The 20,232-nt window shown below is 36.4% G+C and overlaps 1 protein-coding gene across 11 annotated transcripts in view; it reads right to left on the bottom strand.

Moving 5' to 3' along the window:
* Nucleotides 1-7,346: 7,346 nt before the first annotated feature.
* Nucleotides 7,347-20,232, bottom strand: part of RGS7 (regulator of G protein signaling 7) — a 440,443-nt gene continuing 427,557 nt past the window's right edge. For all 11 annotated transcript variants that reach the window (XM_088799096.1, XM_088799097.1, XM_088799099.1 and 8 more), the window contains one exon: nt 7,347-8,041. Coding sequence is in view for 2 of the 11 variants with exons in the window: in XM_088799097.1 (XP_088655223.1) it covers nt 7,991-8,041 (51 nt within the window). In the remaining 9 variants the exon portion in view is untranslated. The remainder of the gene's footprint in view (nt 8,042-20,232) is intronic.

Here is a 20,232-nt window from a genome sequence, read left to right on the forward strand (position 1 = left end):
GTGTCTATGAGTTTGTTTCATTTTGTTTATGTTGTTCTTTAGATTCCACTTATAAGTGAAATCACATTGCACCTGTCAATACGGTTGGATTTTAAAATGTTGGCCTATCTGATGGATAAAAAACAGTATATCATTATTTCAATTTACACTTTCCTGATTATAGGTGACTTTTATCATCTTTTCATATGTTCATTGGTTATTAGGATTCTGTGAATTGCCTGTTGATACATTTTGCACAAGTTTTCTGTTGTTTGTCTTGTCTTCTTGAATTTGGGAGTTCTCTTGGTATCACTTCTTTAAAAATAATTCTTTGTTATATGTATTCTTTTTTTGTATGTTGTATTATGCATATAATATTTCTGGTCAAGTATAAGTTTTAAATTTTGATGCAGTCACATTCATTAATGTTTTTGTTTTATTTTTCTTACTTGGGGCTAATTAAATTAATATATTTCTAATCTAAGGACATAAAGTTAGTCTTCTCTCTGACTCAAATACTTTACTTTTTTATATTTATATTATTGATCATCTTGGACTTCCTTTTGTATTTCATGCTTTTATTTTTTCCATAGATAAGTAATTATTTCAACAACACGTGTTTAATAGTCCAAATCTTCTCCCGCTGATTCATGATGCTCCCCCATCTCACAACAATTCTTCCATATATGCTTCTGTCTATAATAGAAAGAGACGCTTTTCTGTTACATCTACCTATCGATCTATTCCTGGGCCAATTTTGCTGTTCTAAAATTACCATAATTATAGAGCTTCTTGCTAAATGATAGATTAAGTGGCCTTACCTTGTTCATTTTATGTCTCATTTATTCTTGCACATTTATGCTCCTATATAACTTTAAAATTAATTTGAAAGGCTCCTCAAATAATTCTCAAATAGATTTTGATTGAGATCTCATTGAATTTATAAATTAGTTTGCAAAGAATAGATGTGAGTGTCATATTGAAAACTCCCACTCACCATTTACTTAGGTGTTACCTTGTGTTCTTCAACAAAATATATTATTTTATGAAGTTCATCCACTTTTGCTAACATTATTCTTAACTACTTTGTAATTTTAAAAATTATTTTGAAAGGAATAGTTTGTCTCATTCCTTCTTATTTGTCATTGCTATTATTTAGGACATGCTGTGTTTTATACGTGGATCCTTCCATCAGCAATGTATATGATGTATATATGAGATACTTGCTGAAATCTCTTCTGAGTTCTAATAGTTTGCTCATTGACATTTTGGAATTTTCTTATGCTTACAGTCCGTCCCAGTTTTGTATTTCTACTTTCTTCCTCCTCTGAGGATAATCTACCTTCTTGTGAACTCAGCTATACAGTTAAAATAATTTCTAATAATGTTTTCCAGCATTTCTAATGTTCCATTATAAGAGAGTTGGAGTTATATGACCTACCTAAATGCTCTAAATTATATTCTAGAAATGTATCCATTTCCTCCATGTCTTGGAGTAAAGTTATTCAGGGACTTCTTTTATATTTCCTGGGGAAAAACAAAATCCCTTTCCACCACCTCCCAAGCTTTACATATCACTATTTGAAACAATTACGTTTTCCTTCATTTTCATTTTTGAAACAATTTCAAACTGTTGCAAAAAACTCCCCCCCCCAGAGTCATTTGCGATGAAGTTGCAATGATACCTCATAACCCCCAAATACTTTAGTACACATTTCCTACAAACAAGAATATTCTTCCACATCCCAGCAATCCAACCATCAATATTAAGAACTTATCACTGGTTTATTATTAAAATCTATTTTACAAAGCCAGTTCAAGCTTTGCCAGTGGCCCATGAATGTGCTTAAAAGCAAAAGGACCCAGTCCAGAACTGTACATTGCACTTAGCTCTGTTGCCTTGGTCTCCTTCAATTTGGAACAGTTCCTCAGGGTTCCCTTGACCTTTTTTTGACCCTGACAATTTTGACCATTACAAGTCAGTAATTTGTAGAATGTTCCTAAATTTGAGTTTAATGCTTCCACCTGACTAGATTCAGGTTGTGCAGGGACATCACTGAAATGGTGCTGTATTATTCTGATTGCGTGCTAAAAAGTGGAGACTTGACTTTGATTTGACCCATTCTGGCATCTGATTAAAGCAGGGTCACCTGGTCACTGGGTTTCTCCATTGGAAAGTGACTCATTTCCTTTTTGTAATCAATATAATATTATGAGAAGTTACTCTGAAACTATGTAAATATCCCATCCTTATCAAACTTTTCATTCATTCATTCATTCATTCATTCATTCATTTGTTCATGCCTATCAATTCAGATTCAAGGATTACTATTTTAATTCACTAATTATTTATTCATTACGTAATCTGTTATCATTGCTTATTTTGTTGGTCAAACTGGCCAGCGGGAGCTTTTTCAAGCTGACTTCTATGTCCTTTTGTCATGGACCCATCATTCTCTGTGTCCTTCCTTACTTTCTGGTCCAGCCAGATGCTCTAGCCTCATCTTTCACTTTCACATTCCCTTCCCCAGCCCTGGGATTTTCTGTTTTCCCTGCTATATGCTGAAAACAGTGAGTTCATACTGATATCGCTAGTGCTGATCAAACATCTTAGGGTTCTTCCCAGTTTTCTCCCTTTCCATATTTCTAAACCCCTTCTGCAAGAGTGAGAAGGTTACTGCCATTGCCCATCTTCACCACCATGGCCCTTCCCCTGCCCCACTCCTCATGCCAGACCTGTGTAAGGTTGCCTTTCTCTTTGGGGCTACAAAACCCACGTCTCTCTCCTCCCACTGCATGCTTACCCTACTCACCTCTCTTTGGCTGAGTTATTCCCCGCATGGTAGCCCTTTTCTCACCTCTTGGGCTCCAACATCCCACACTAGTCCACTCACTGTTCGGACACTATCTTTAACATGTTCATGCCTCTAGATTCCATTCTGGGACTTCCTCCTAGATACATACCCTCCTCAACGTTCTCTGGCTCTGACATTCTGTGCTGGCTTCCTGTGAACACACACCCTCCTTACTCTGCTCAGGTTCTAATGTCCTGCTCTTGGCCTCTTGGCTGCATCTGACACCACTTCCTCCCTACAAGGATGCCTCTTCAGCCTATGGGGATTCTCGCATTCTACGCTGCTGGACCAATTCCCCTCTACCCCACAGGTGGGTGTCCTCTGACATCCTTTAGGTCCTCCTCTGGGATGCCCTCAGTATAGAGGCCTGCTTCCTTCTCCTCAGACACCAAAATCTGTCCCCCCAGGCACTGGGGGTTCCCTTCTCTCTCAGCTTGGTTCCTGACACCCTGGCTGTCCCTTGGGTGTTGTTGCTGGAGTCTTAATTGAGGACACTCTCCTCACCCTGCCCGCCTTCCATAGCCCATATCAGGCTGCCCGCCTGTAGGGTCATCCTCATCCTGCTTGGTCTCTGACACCTCATGCTGAGCCTCTGGGTTCTCCCCTAGCACACTGTGCACATAGCCATCTGGGTCGGCCCCACGTAGCGGCCTGTGCTTTGATTGTGGGAGAAGCAAAGGAGAAGGAAGAGGAAGGAGAAAAGAACATTGGAAAGGTTCTTTAATTTAAATGTTATTTATTTCTTGCTACATCTTTTATTTTCATGATGACTCTTGAGGTCTTATCCATTTTATTTGTCTTTTTAGAGTAAGAGCTTTGGTTTATTGATCAGATAGATTTATTTTTCCCACTATTATCATTTAAGTTTCCTTTTAACTCATAAATATTATAACAGCTTGTTTTCATATTCTATTTGTGTTGGAGAAAGGTTATTTATTTACCATTGTATTGCTCATTTCTATTTTTATTGTAGCTTGGCAAAATAATCTGTATGATACTGGTTTTTATAATTTATTGAGCTTATTCTGCATATATTATCTGGTCAGTATTTCTAAATGCTTTGTGAGTGTTTGAAAACAAAGTACATTCTCTCTGTTGTGTGTGTTTGTGTGCAAGTGCATATATGCAAATGCAATATATGTGCACACATATCTTGTTAATTATATTATTCAAATGTTCTGTATCTTTAATAAGTTTTGCACTAGTTTTTTTGGGGGGATTTATTTATTTATTTATTTATTTACATTAGTTTCAGTGCACAAAACAATGTAATAATTAGACATTTATAATTTATATCCCTCACACTGTCTCAACAGGGAAGATGTAGATGCCTGATCACTGCACTGTACACCTGAAGCTGAAGCTGAACAATAATGAATGTCAACTACAAGTTTTGCACTAGTTTTTAAAGGTGGTATCTTAATTTTCCATTATGATGATGCACTTGTCAAATTTGGCAGCTTTGTTTATATTTTGAGTTTCTATCATTAGGTGAATATAGACTTATGATTGTTTTAAATTAGATTTTTTGGTCATTTTATCCATATAATTTTTCTCTTAACTTCAGTTAATGTTTTTCATATTGAATTGTGTTTTGAATAGATATACAAACTTTATTTTGGTCAATATTTGTCTTCTATATCTTTTCCCAAAATTCTTATGTTCCATTATTATGGGGTGGTATTGTTTTAGGTATCTCTCATAAACTAGGTCCTGATGTGTTTTTAGTCTAATCAGAGAATTTTTTAAGAGTTGATTTAAAATCATTATCTACATTTTAATTGCTAATATATTTGAGTTTATTTCTTTCATATTATTTTGTGTTTGCCATTTAATTAGCTCTTGTTTCCCTTCTTTCTTATATCCAATTGTGTAGATCAATTTTTTTCATTACCCCTTAATGTGTTTCAGAAGTTACATTTTTCATTTCTATATTCATATTCCATATTCTATAAATATACAGTTAATGAAAATTTAAAATGTTTATTTTCTAGCTAAATCTAAAGGTAATCTGTACTTCAAGTCTCACAAGTAACACAAAAAAGTTGAAATATTTTATTTCCTTCTACTCTCTCCTACCTTCAACTTCCAAGTTTATTTCCCAGGTTGTAACACAAAATATTCAGTTTTGTGATAATATTTTTGTAGAAAATACACATCAGTTTACTAATTTTTTTTTTTACCAATTTATTTGCTAACGAGTAATTCATTTTCCACATATATTCTTTAGACTTCTTTTTTTCTCTTGAATGAGTCTATTCTTTGCTGGTTCTGTCAATGAAATCTGAGGCAAACTAAAATATGGCAACTGACACTTACACTTGGATGATTCTTTAGTTAGATATTGAATTCTAAAATCAGAAATAAACGGAAAGGAGGAAGAAAACAAGCAGAGAAATAAACCAACCAAAAAAAAGAAAGAAAGGAAGGAAGGAAATTCTCCACTACAATGTTCAGACCTCACCTTACTCTCCGAGTTCAACCTTTTAAACCTATTCAAATAAAATGATAAAAAATATTAAGAATAATAAAAAAATAATAAAAATAATATGAAATCAGAGTTTCCCTCTACTAACTCCTGACATTCCACATTTTCAAAGATAAATATCATGTCAATGAGACTTATGTTTCTTTTCTTCCTGGTAACTTCAGGGATATTTTTTCTATATTCTGTCATTAATATAGGTGTGGTAGGTGTGAATGAAACAAAATTATCCTACCTCTTCTTGATTCATGTTTACATAATTTATCACTTTAAGGATTTAAAAATACTTATTTTGAGATACTTTTTAGATTGATCTTGTCTACTTCCTTTGGCATAAGCTCTTCCATTTGCTGCATCATTCACAATGTTTATCTTCTTAGGTATTTTTATGACTCTTGTTTGTAAGCTCACATTCTACACATTTCTTCCATGTTTTTCTCTCATAGAAAACCACGGCCTGTTTCACAGCTCCAGGCCAGGATGGATTTTATACTCAGGGAACGCTGTTGCATGAGTGAAGTGTTTGCTGCCTTGTATATGCTGATGGCAGGACACCACTCATCCCACATGTATGGGGGATGACACTGGAAATGGTTTAGTTCTCATAATCTTGGGAAGTGTGCAAAGCTGCCCCAGTCTGTTCATGGGAGAGTGTTGAGCTCCCAGAAGGTAGTGTGACTTGGGTCTGTAGCCATGGAGAGCTCAGAAATCCTGGTCCCTGCTCCTGCACCTTCTACTTAGATCCGTGTCCAGCTGTCTGCTGCCAAGTGATTTTAGTTTTTGACAATTACCACGTTCCCTTTGGTTATTTTCTTTCAGGTGGTAACTCCCTTTCTTATTCTCATAAGCAGCAATGGGTTTGTCAATTTTGATCTTTTAAAACTATTTCTGTTGGAGTGACAGGAGGATTCAGAATACGAGGTGTAATCACAACATATGGTGAATGTTTAAATAAAAAAATGTATTACAGTAAAAGACACATTGCCATTAATACCCCTCAAAATACTCCCCCTTTGCTTCGAACACACTTATCCCATCGTTCTTGCCACTTTCTGAAGCAGTTCTGGAAGTCCTCTTTCATGAATGTCTTTAGTTGCACGCTCTTTTTAATAACCAGAGACTGCAGTACCTTGGTGGATGCAAACACAAACAGGTAAGGCCCATCTCCTGGCTGGGCAAGGCTTTGAGTCAGTGATCCAACGTCCAACATTAGAGGAAGTCAGGTTTCTTACCTGGGGTCCATAGATGAGTTTCAGAGGGTATTCTGTGAATGTCCTACAATTCAGTGCGAATGTTTCCTATGTGAGATTATAAATGGATTTTCACTTAACTTTTACCAAAAGAAGTTATGTGACATATGGATCAGTGTGGCACAGTGGGCTCTGAAATCGGACTGGATTTGTATCCCAACTCACCACTTGTGTGTGACTTTGAACCCGTTACTTAACTTCTCTCTGCTTCATTATTCTCAAAATTGGAGAAATGATCTTATCGGGCTGCTCTGAGGATTCAATGTGAGAAATTTACGGGCTGAAGACCATAATACAGCAGCAGGTGTTTAGTAAACACTCATTAAATGTTAGTAATTACCATCATGTTCTCAAAGGAATTTGTAACCACCAAAGAGTTAAGAGCTACTGATCTAAGAAATTTTTGGAATCACACTTTAAAAAAAAGAAAACAAAAATCATTCTTGAATTGGAAAGGCACACTCAGACCTAATTCTAATAGAATATTCATTATGCACATTCATAGTGAAGCAGAAAGACCTGTAAATAGCTCTGAAAGTATGGAAGGCCAATTTGTGTTGTTTTTCTACAACACAACAAAAATGATCTACCTGCTCTTGGGTTAGCCCACAAAGGAAACATTTTCATCTGTTCCTGGTTGCTGTACCATCCAAACTTGTCTTGAAACCCTGAAATAAACTTTCAGGATGATAGTTTAAATTGCAACTCTAGATTTGTCAATGCTTTCTCAGCATTTTTGTTTTCAGTTATCACGGAAGTCAAAAGTTACAAAACAAAGAGATTCTGCATCTTTTAATGAAAGGTAAACCAACAATATAAACATACACAAATTTACAGAGAAGGAATCAACTTTAATACATTTGGAGTAAAAGGTGTTTCTTATTTAAATATGGTATAAAAATAAATGCAAGAAACATTAACTGAGAATGTACAGACAACGGACGAAGATATGAGCTTGTTTCTGACTGTGAATATATTGGTGAAATGAAACTTTCTGTGCTAAATTATTGTTTAATAAATGTGAAGCCATATGTATACTTATTAATATATGCTTTTTTTTTCTTTTACAATTCTTCCAGTTTGTGACTGACTGAATTTTCAGTGAACTGTGTGTCTAGCAGAAGCTTTCAGAAAAGGGAGAGAAAGGGAAAAAATAAAAGGTTTACTTCACTTGACCTTGATAAAAAGGAAAAGACACAGATCCAGAGTAGTACAAGTAAGCAGACAACGTTTTGAAATGGAGGCATTGAGATGGTAGAATCCCTTGGAGATGGCAATGTCTTAATGCACACAAAGAAAGAACAATTCAGGTCCTTTGCTCATGCAACATCTTGGGTTAATGTCCTCTGCTCCAGGGAAAACAAAGAGCTACAAAGTATGTGCAACGACTCAGTCTGCTTCCATGCTACAAGGTGATCCTTTTAGTAAGACTGAACAAGGCTTGTTAACCTCTTTGACGTGAGAGATTTCCCCTGAGAAAAAATATAAAGAAGGATAAAAAAAAAAAAAAAAAAGAAAACAGTATGATCACTGAAAACCTGCTTTTGAGTAACATCTATTTATTGCAGCTGATTTTTGTGCAAGGGTGAAAATGGAACCCTTTAGGTACATCTCAGTTCCAACTTCATGACCAACTCCCCCCCCCCCCAACACATCAAACAAAATGATCCTCCCTCCTTCCACCTCCTCCCACCCCTCCCACCCCTCTTGCCCACTTCCTCCCCACTGCAAACAGACTGATGGGTTCACAGCACAGATTAGCAAATAAAACATGTCCATAAACGTTCCATCGAGGCTTAGCAATGATGCGACACCTAGGTTAGCAACTGGTTATAAACATGTTACAACAAAACTTAGTAAGCTGCTCTGAAAGACAGCAATGTGAATGCGTTCTTGTTCAACTGCTGGAACTAGTGTTACATTTATAAATATTTAGATATGCATAGATACAATTTAATTAAATAAAATGACCTTTGGAGGGTGCGATTGGTGGAAACTCAAGATGGAGTCTGTCCCTTATCCTATATAGTAATGGAGATAAACATGCCAATTACATATCTGAAGATAAAAGTCTGTTTGCTCCCTACTTCAAACTGTAGACATCTCCTTGTCCTCTCCCACCTGATTTCCTCCAACTCCAACCCCAGAAAAATCCCATATACACTGATTCCACATATTGTGTTAGTACCTAGAATACATATTCATTTTGGGGGGGAATCTTGAAAGCCCAAACTGTCCCTGTTAATTACAAGTACTCTGGAGAGGTAAGAAATTTAAAATTCCTGATCAGAATAGCAGATTGTCAATTGGTGATTTCTGTTTCATCTCTTATTGTATATATTTTAGTATAAACATAGATGTCCCACTTATTAAATGGAACCTGTACTTCTCAGAGGTTAAAACAATAAGGGAAAAATCAAAATATTTTTTAAGAAATATAATATTTTGATACTAAGTTAGTCAGTTTTGACTTACTACCTACCTAATGTGGCTCAGAGTTTAATAAATGGGTGATATGGTGCTGGGAGAGAAACGATCACTCAGGGCCACATTTTGGGAAAAGGACCAGATGCTTAAGAAATGATTAATAATTCAAAAATCAAGCTTTCTTTACACACTGCACAGTAATTGACAAAGCCCTGCTGTTGCCTTAGGCAGTGGCAGTGAAAACCAAGCAAGATTTTCTTTTAGTTTTGGGAAAAGGATTCAGAACTTAGCTTTCAGCAACTGATAGTAGAGGATGACAAAGTTTAGCAAAGGTCTTTCTCATTCAGCTTTAACCACGCTGTGGAGGGCAAAACAATAACAGTAAAAGCATATTGTTAACATACTTTACGTTATATGTTGACCTAATAAACAAAATATGTTTTGTTTCTCTTTGACACCATTTGTTTTGTTTTTTTTCTCATCCATAAAATGGGGATAATAATAGCACCCACTTTAAAAACTTTTGCTGAAGAGTAATGCAAGTATATTGCTTAAAACCATTCTTGGAACATTCTATGTGGTCTGTTTATGTTGGCTGTCATCTCATTCTATTATTACCACTATTATTATTGCTGTTACAGGCTTTCTCATTAGGACACCTAGACCCAAATTCACTATTTTGACTCACAGAAGGGCGGAGTATTGCTAATGAATTGAAGCTGAAATTCCATTGCTTTTCTATCCCAAACCCGGGCAATCAGTTAAGCAAAGGATGTTGGAATAAAAAAACTAGTTTTCTGTACTTGAAGAGTATACTATTTCCTATATTTACTACTGTCTTCTCTTGTGCTATTAATGTGCACATATATTCATTCTGAAGCTGAGTAATGTATTTTTAAAAAGTGTTTGCTGTTTCTAATGCCATTTGTGGGATGGCGAGAACTACATATTCGTTAAGGCAGGAGAGTGAACTCTTACACAGTACAGGAGAAAGGGCAAGATATTAATGTAAAACTATTTCTTTTAAAACTACAGATTAATGGAATTAAGTTGGGGAAAAGAATTAAATCATTACATTGAGATAGAAAGCCATTTGAAATTTAGATATAATAATCATTTTTTATTTGGACTGTGGAAACTACTGTCATCTTTGTAAATATAATAAATAGTAACATGATTCTCTTTCTATTGTTTTCCTCCCAAATATGCTGGAAGCTGTTAGTACTTGGCCCGGTAAGGGCTTCCTTAAGAAAAAGGGAGTGTGGTACAAGATTGGCTTGCTAGGGTGTTGTCCCAGGAAATAATTAAAAACCACTCTTTCACGGAAGCCCATAGAGAAACACAGGCCTATAGTAAACCTGGGATTTTTGCGATAATAGAAAAACAGATGCACAGAAATGGACAAACTTATGCATGCATCTTAAAATAGTCACCCAATAAAGCATTTTGTGTGATATGGACTTATCAAATGTGTAATGAAGCTATTTGTTTTGTGTACTGAGACCACTAAAAGGCAAATTTGGGAACAACTAACAGTAAAAAAGACTCAAGAGCCCCGCTCTGGGGCTGCAGTAAATAGCACGGACGAGCAAGGTATTCTGGAGATTTGAAGTTCTGAGCGTGTGCATCTGTGTGTAAACCCTGGGCGTGTCCTGCCTTGGTTACTTCTTGAAAGAAAAATGCATAGGTGCTACTCTGGTGCCCAAAGAAATAGTGGATGCTCACTCTGTGGGAAAAACCTTAAATTAAAAAGAACAGTGATCTTCCTCTTAGGTAGGAAAGAGTGTATTTGCACCTGAATCATTTTGTAACAATCCTTTTCACTGCAGTTCCTTGGAGGCTATATGGAATCAGCCCCTGAAAATTTATCTTTTCATAATATTTCTAAGTTGAAGAATCTGAGAAATGTTTATAGCTAAGTTCTAACGTCTTAATTATGGAAACGAAAAAGGCTAAAAAACACTTACCAATAGCAATTTTTATAAAATTGTTTACAACTGAATTCTGTATGAATGATGCTTATTTTTAATCAAATGACTACACATTTGTTAAGTGATTTATACCCTTTCTCGACAGATTCTAAAGGAAATAGATTACACTGGAAACAGAAATCTGTAGAGAAAGACAAAGACGAAAAGTCAGAACAAAACAAAAACTCAAGATCCTATGCGATGTTGTAATACTATATCTGGTTAGTGGACAATATGCCAGATGAAGACACACACATAATTTCCAGACAGAATAAACTTCGGACTTTAGCTGGTACCTAAGTGAACACAGAGTGCCTATATAATCTACAATACAGTTACCACATTAGCAAAGAGGCGTTTTCTAGTGTCTCACAACAAAACTTCACCTCCACCAAACCAACTCCTTCCTATCTGACATGCTGCATAGAGATTTTGTTATAATGAGAAAAATAAGCCCCCCACACAAAACAACCTAGGTGTTTGTTCTTAGCTTTTCCAAGTTAACTGTCAGTAGTGACACATTTTACCTGATTATAAAAATCTTTCTCTGTCTTAAAGTAGTAAGAGGAAGTTGTGCAGACACTAATCCATAGAGGAAGAAGAGAGAAGATGCTTGGGTGACTAAGCCACTTGTTTTATTACCGTCATAAAAATACACAGCCATCCTTCCCACTCTATAGGACATTAAACAGACCAAGGAGAAACGAAGAAACAGATTTTTAGAAGATAGCCATGGAAGAGCTTGAAGAGAAGAGTAGGGAATTGTCAGCATTGTTTGCATTTGTTTAAAAACATGTTAATCTCACCTCTTGTATTCTCTTAGCATTCCTACTTGTTTGTTTCCTGCCATTGCCTACTACTTTCTTCCAGATGTTGCTGTAGATTCAGAAGTACATTCTAGAATGCCTCATAGGCTCCAAAGGCAATGGGGAGGGAATAGAAACAAGAAAGGGAGATTCTTGTAGTTGACTTTTCACTGGTGTACGTGACCCAGTCAATGGCCCAGACGCTCAGCTCCACAGCGATGTAATAAAGAGCTGACCATTTGGTGGTGATGAAACGCTGTTGGACCCGAGACAGGATATGCTCTATGAGAGCCTGAACTAAAGGACGTTACCAGCGTGTTCTTCTACTCACGTTGAAGAATGCTCTTGTTTCACTTATCAATACAAGTGTCTTTGCCTGGATTTTAAAATCCTTCATAATCTGGCTTGGCTGGCCTTTCCACCTGCCTACTGTCACTCCACAAAAGGGTTCTTTGGCAGGCCAGTCCACCTGTTCCTCTCTCCGCTTAGGTCACCTATCGATGCTGCTACCTACCTGCTCAGAGCCCACCCATTCTACAAAGATGAGTTTGTCACCCATGTCCTTGATGAAGTCTGCTAACTGTCCCCAGAGCTCTCCTGCCCTCCCCCTCTCTGGACTCTGGCTCTTAGAATCAGCCCTAGAGAATTCACATGCCGATTTGTGTAATTCTCTAAGTCACCTGGCTGGTGAAGCAATTGACACCTATTAAACAAGGTTAATGTTAAAGAAGTCCCCAAATGTGTACTTGATTCTTTGCATGAGTTGAGTTCCTTGGCTGGAAATCACATTTTAAGAATAAACTTCTGGAAACCAGAGTAACAAGATTTACATGTCTTGGGATAAATAACTTTGAGCTTGGAGGAGAAGCATGATAGGGCAAGGGATGGGGGAACCCTGGTACCCCATAAATATTCACTAATTAACTGACAGAATCTGGTTCTTTTCAACTCTTATTTTGCCCTCGTTGTCCCGATCAAGAACACTAATCAGAAAGGTGTTGAGAAGGAGCTGAAGCTAAGCCAGGTGGTTAGAAAGCTCTTCCCTGCTTTAAATGAAACCAATTATCCTAGGTAGACTTGCAGATGAGTTTACTGAAACAGTGAATTAGTTTAGGAAAACTGTGAAGAGTGTGAGTTCCTAGCAAGTTAAAGGTAAGCTCATATTGTTGAGATTTGGAAGGAAAAAAGGAAAGATAGATGGAAAGAAGGAAGGAAGGAAGGAAGGAAGGAAGGAAGGAAGGAAGGAAGGAAGGAAGGAAGGAAGGAAGAAACAAAGGAAGGAAGAAACGAAGGAAGGAAGAAACGAAGGAAGGAAAGAAGGAAAAAAGGATTATGTAGTTAGTTTGGGCTGATGTATTTAATATTGAACACTGAAAAAATTCTATTATGTACTAAAAAGAGATGGTTTATGAACACATTTACATTTAAATACTAATTACTAGCTTTCTTTGTGGATTAAGAAAGAACATGTAAAGCCTTTCATTTCTTAAGCTAAAAGTATGTTCCTAAAATAAAAGTAGAGTATGTCCATTAGAGAAAATAAGGAAAACATAGAAAAATCTAAAGAAGTAAACATTACCTCAAATACAATTATTCAAATACTAATATATCCTTTTACGTTTTTATGCAAAAAATATGTTTTTTAAATTTTATTTTTTTACAAAACTGAAATTATACTGTATGTTATGGATATTATGAGTAACATATATGTTAAAATGATTATATTTTAATCAATTATCCATATTAATTTCTCCTAAACTAATGTTTTATTCAAATTCATCATTTAGTGGGTAAGAAAGAAGCTACTAACATTAAAAAATTAAATATTATAGAATAGATTGGAATATATCAGAATGTGTTGCACATAATAAGGAAACACATTGTGTTTGAAATGTTATTTTAGTTATACACATACATAAAACTACACAAGTACAGTTTATATAGTAACTGCAACAATGTGTACATACGCACACACACAAGTACATATATATTACTATGTCCAGTGTGGGTGGCAAAGAAAATAAAGATGAAAGCCACTGCTCCAAAATCTGATTTTTAATCACTGCATCAGGTAGATATACCTTGATGTATTCAATAAATTCACAATTGTTGTATAGTCAGACTGTGTTATATATTTGGCAGTTATAGGATACAATGAATATTCTTGTATGTGTGTGAAAATCTGCGTTTTCTTAGGATTACATTATTAGAAGTTGAATTATTGATTGAAAACGAGAGGAGATTTTTGAAGCTTTTGACACAGTCTGATTTTCTTACCCCCTTTTTAACACCGGATGTTTTCATTTTAAAAACTAACCTATTTGTAGAAAAAAAGTTATTTTGTTGTTTTTTGAATTATGCTCGGCTACTAATAAAAATAGATTCTTTGGTTTTCTCATATGTTTATTGACTGTTTCTTCTGTTAAAACTGTTCAAGTCTTTTACTCATTTTTCTAATGGCATATTGCTTTTCTGACAATTTGTTTGCAAAGAATTCCCCATGTAAACTCTATTAGATTTCTCTCATGTACATGATCATTCACTCATTTTTAAAAAAGCATTTACCGGACTTGAGAATAGGAGGTTGCTTTAAACAAAGTTTCTTGAACTAAGGAAGGCATGTAGCAGGTAAGGTTTATAACTAAATAAACAACTACCTTCAAGGTGTGCCAGTTACTGGAGTAGCGGAGTTACACCTTCTTCCCTGTTCTTCGTGGCATTTTAGTTAGTAATTTGCATGATTAAACTGATGGAACTCTGATAAAATGCAGTCTGATGAAAATTTGGTAATCTTGTTTAAAAGACTGGGTAACAAAGAGGTGCTCCAAAAATTATGTAAAGCTCTAACTCACAAGATAACATTTCATGGAAAGAAGGACAAAGAACCAAACTTACATTAACATGAATAAACAATAATCCCCAAATCAAATCAGCAATAGCCACCATTGGGAAGATGTAATCTGTCCTCATGAGAAAAAAAAAAAAAAAATCCTACTTTGTTCTTGTTTTTGTCGTTTTTTGTGTTTTTTTTTGTTTGTTTGTTTTGTTTCAATTTTAAGCCCCAAATGATTACATTTGGACATGGCTGCTGTGATGGGGAGCTGAAGTGGAGAAGTAGATTCAATTTTCAGGCTGGATTGTACATGTTATATGATATGCTCTCTGTTTCTTATTTTCTTTCCTGTTGGGAAGATGATTTTTCCCCATCTATGTTGGTTGGGTCACTTCTCAAGTATTGTGCTCAGTTATTCTTTTGAAGGACTGGAGCAAAGACAGGAGGTGAGCAGCTAAGATGGCAACAGAACATAAAATCATTAAGGGAGAAAACATGAGAAACCCATTTTCCCAGTGCAAGTCTCACTCAGATGTCACCTGATAGCAATTTTCAAGACATCTTTATAAAGTCTTGTTAAGTAGTCAGCTTAGTTTTCAGAGAAACCTCTTTTTCTTTTCATACTGAAATTTCAGCTGCTTACATAATGTTAAATAAATTATATAATTACTATCAATTCAATTATGATAAACAGCTATGGGAACACTCCTAACCATATACTTCAACTGGTGGCTGCAAACATGTGTGGCTACCCCTGAAGAGTAGTCTATCATCTGTGAGAGATGCCCTTGGCATTGATCAGTGGAGAGACTGAAGGGAATTCGTTAGTCTAGGGCAGTTTTCAAAGTGTGGTCTCAAAACCAGTAATATCAGCATGACTTGAGAATTGGTTATAAATGAAAGTTCTGCGATCTTACCAGAAAACTACTTAGTAGATTGTCTGAGGGATGAGGTCTAGCCATCTGTTATAAGGCGACTTCTAGGTGACTCTCCTGTAGCTGAAGTGAGAACCACTGATCTTTGGTAAGGAGAGATCAGGTAGAAAGCTTCTATCCACCTTGATCATGGTTCTTAAACTCAATTGCTCACAGGTGCTTGTAAACAAGGCAAATCAGAGAAAAAAGGGTGAGGGAAAGAGAATAAGAGGGAGAGGGGAAGAAAGAGGGATTCTAACTCAGTTTGTCTGGGATGAGGTCACAGAGTCGGCATTTTTCCAAGTCCCTGGTGATATTGAGATATGGGATATGAGTAGTTGAACCACACAGAAGAACAGCAAACTAGAGATTTTAACTAAAGGAAATAAAAAGAAAAATTGAGGAGTTTTACACCTTTAAGTAATTTAACAATTGTCTAGGTCCAGAGATATTTTTACATTATTTTGCCTGGCTCCAAAAGACAGAACTAAGATGAATACTTGGAAGCTAAAGAAAAGTAGATTATGCTGAAAATAAGGAGAGCATTTCTAAAGGATGGAATAGACCACTTCTGCTATCTAAGGGTACCACATCTCTGGAACTTATGAGTCAGCAAATGCTGAATGCCCACTTGTCACTGAGTCTACAGAAGATATTTATGGAATGAGCTGGGGATTGAGCCTTGGGGATCTGAGGCCTCTAAGTTCCTTTTCAATTCTGAGGTTCCAAAACAATTCATCAGTTTCAATATCTCCCCGAAGTACCTTGAGGACTTAACTGTTAAAACAGAAAAGATGAAGACTTCTTAATAGTTTTTTTCTTTCTGGTATTATAAATTTGTTCCTCCAAAATATTAATATGTATATTTCAAGTGAACAATCTTGATAATGTGTGCTTGTTAGTCTCCTTTGTAACTCAGCCATGTTATTTGGGTATATATATATATATATATATATATATATATATATATATATATATATATTTTTTTTATCATTGCTGATGAAATGGATGAAAAAAATTTTTAATACCAAAGTAAGTTAATCAGAATGACTTGATAATCCCTCTCCAAAAAAAATAAAAAACAAAAAGCAGCTGAACTTTTCTTCTTCAGAAATAATAATCAGTGCAGCTTACAAAGTTTTTTTTTTTTAATTTCCAACAACTGCCACAAGCCTATTTTAATAACGGTCTCTTCTGGCTGAATTACAGGTGTAATTGCTGTATTTCGGATGGTCCAATGTTTGCTCTTATTACTCGAAGATCCTCAGCATTGGAAACAATGTCAAAATTCGCTATCAAAACGTGATGCATAATGCAGAGCATATGGGATTTTGGCGAATCCAAGCTTGTCACATTGTACGCACCAAATGTCTAAGAAAATGCAGCAGGGTGTGTGCAGATATAAACATAATATATACACATCTATAAACATGTATGCAATTTACATGGTGATGTCTATTGTTTAGCTATTTTAAATTGCCTATTTTAGAGTTCTTGTCTCTAAGTATTAGCATAAATTATGAAAAAGTAAAAATGACACCCACTGTTGTCATCACTATAAAAATGGCTTTCTTTTCTGAAAAATGTTTCATAAAGGAATGCTGCTGAACACATATGATGGTACATCACATGGCTTTAGACTGGGAAAGGGAAAACAAGAAATAGATGGCTTTGGTGATGCTATAGGGCTATCTAGCAAATGGCCTCAGACCTCGAAAGAGTTAACATATGAATCTACTTTTAATGGAAATTAAATTTAGACATCATAATAAGCCCACTCTTTGTCAATTTAAGTTTGTCCTAGCTATGTAAAACAAATTTACACAAAGAATAAGCAAATAAGTATTGCCCTTAGACTGTTGATGAAATTCTATTCAATTCTATGTAGTGATTCTTTTCAATTCCATTTAAACTCAATGCGGTAATTGAGATTGATGCTGAGTTTTACAGGTGACTGGCTGCAAATACTTGTCAAACATTGTAATGCTAACTATATAAGCACACACAATCTTTCCAAATCTTCTTGCTTTATCAGCTACAATTTTGTACCTTAATATAAGATTCAGGTCCTATTTGAGCAATACTTCAAGTTCACATATCTTCAAATAAAATCAAAGTGATAATGTAAAATAATGTATTAAATATTATATAATTCTTACGATTCCTGATTGAGACAGTTTGAAGTTTATTTTTCTACTGTCAATTCTGTCAGCAAACTTGGCTCAGACTTGTTCTAGCTTACCTATAAACTAACTGGTGCTAAAAGCTTTACTCTTCTCCTTCGCTTCCTCTATTTCACTGCCTCAAGTTCTTGTTTTTATTATTAACTGTGAATTAACGCAGTAGCTGCTGATCCTGCATAGATGTCCTGCGATCTCTAGATTCTCTTAACTTGACCTCCACCCCCATCTGCTGCATAGATGAAGATGGCCCACTGCATAAATCCAGAACACAAGTTATCTTCTTGATAACCATGTTCTGTATGATGCTGCTCTAACTGAAAACCTCCATGGCAGTCCTCGTGTGGAATTCAACTGAGTCTGTGAAATCCTCAGTCCCTCTTCCTGGTTCTACGTTTGTTCTCTCTGCCCTTCAGGGCCAGCTGCCCAGCTACTTAGTAGGCAAACCCTTGCTTAGGTCTTAACTCTCTGTTGTCAACTCTGTGCTGCTTTAAAACATACTGCTATGATTTACATGAATACGCTAGTAGGAAGCTAGTTCTGCTCATTAAGCAGTTAACTCTCATGAGAAGAATGAGCCAACTTGGGTGCACATTAGAGGCATCCCCAAATTAGTTATTTTCGTTCATATCTGTCCTCTTATAAACTACGAGCTTCCTTTGAGTAGTGGCTATGTCTCATTAGCTATGTGTCCTCAGACAGGGAGCAAAGCGACTGACCCATAGTAGGTGCTCTCTAACTATGTTTGTTGTTGTTGTTGTTAGATAAAAGAATCCAGTAGTGTTTGGATAGATCCATGGGTACTATTGGGTTATAAACTTGTTACACAGAGTTCTTAAGATGGTCTCCAGGTGCATAGGTGGCTGGGGCCCCCTAGCCACTGGTGTAAACCTAAAGCCTCAGGTATAGGAGAACAGTACCTTGGGAAATGTTATTCACACGTCTGCCTCTGGCATATGAGCCATGAGGGGGACGTTTCCCACTGGGACCTGTCCACTCAGTAACCTTGGAACATTCCTTGGGAACCCCCAAGGGTTGTACTGGATGCTCTCTGACCAAAATCCACTATGCAATTCACAGCCTATAGAAATGAGTGGCAATTTAAGAACTAATGATGCTACTAGGGGAAAATAAAGATATAGTGTCCAAACGAAATAGGCTATGTAGTCTGATACATTTCACACCAATCGATTTACATCATGCTGCAAGGAACCTGAAATTGTTTTCTCGGGCAACTTATCACCACGAGCAGTTTCAGTTTTAATAAAACAAGATGGATAGCCATGTATGCCAACAACAAAATGAAAAATGAGATGAGTTTCAGGTCCATAAGAGAAACAAGAGGAAAAAATAGTTGTTCCCTGACCAGACTCACTTTATGTGTTTACTGGTATTATCTGTGGTGGGAAAACCCAATGACTGGTTTATAAATTACATTTACTGAAGGTGCTCTGAGAATTCTCTAACATCGTTTATCTATACGAATAGACCTGTAATCTCAGCAATAAAATCTAGAGCCGTCAACCAGGAAAGAATGTGCACAAAGTCCTCCTTAAGGTAAACTCACAGGTACAAATATATGAAATCAAACCTTCCTTCTCATAATTCCTGATCTGCTTGTAAAAGAACATTCTGAAGGGGCGGCCGGTTAGCTCAGTTGGTTAGAGCGTGGTGCTAATAACACCAAGGTTGCCAGTTCGATCCCTGTGTGGGCCACTGTAAGCTGTGCCCTCCTTAAAACAAACAAAACAAACAAAAAAGAAACATTCTGAGTGAAGGTGGATGGTTTGTTTCACTAAAGGAATGTTTACACAAAGCGAGGACCTCACTAACTCCACGGAGGTCAGATTCTGCTGCCACTTCATTAGTATCAATCAGTCCAGAAAATGACTTTCCTGAATACGCTAAAGTTTGTCGCTGTTTTATTGTGGAAGAAAATGATATCCAGGGATATAAAAGTAAGGACAGGGAGTTTTGTTCACCAAGTAGGAGTAGCATATAACCTGTCACAAGGACAAAACTTAATGTATGTTGAATGAATGAGAACTAGTAAAACAGTATATGAGAAAAATAATAAAAATGAGTAGATCCTACATCACTAGGTCAGTGTTCGCTATTGGTATTATTCATGGTGAACAAACAAGTTTATCAAGTTTCTTTTGAGGTGCTCCGGGATCCTTACCTACAGAGCTTGTCTACACTAACTTCCTGTAAGCCCCAACAGCAGTCTACAGCACCCAACCAGGAGTGCCGTGGCTTGGTCCTAAGGGGAACCAATGTCCAGACCAAATGAGCAGCTGAGGGGTCCCCATGAGCAGATTTGACCCTGCATTGCCCTGCTCCTAGCATTGCTCCAGAGCTGGTCTGGAGATATTTCCCAAACCTGGAATCTATATTATTTATAGGTTATGCTGCGTGGAGAAGGTGGTTTCAGCGTACAATCTCGGTGGTTGTTAGGGTATAGAGAGAAACTCATGCTACATTTTGCATTGAATCAAAACCAAGTTAAACAATCATTTGACCGGGAACTGGG

Source organism: Rhinolophus sinicus, chromosome 6, assembly GCF_057876585.1.
Source record: "Rhinolophus sinicus isolate RSI-liver-muscle chromosome 6, RSI-T2T, whole genome shotgun sequence".
NCBI classification, from domain to species: Eukaryota; Metazoa; Chordata; class Mammalia; order Chiroptera; family Rhinolophidae; genus Rhinolophus; species Rhinolophus sinicus.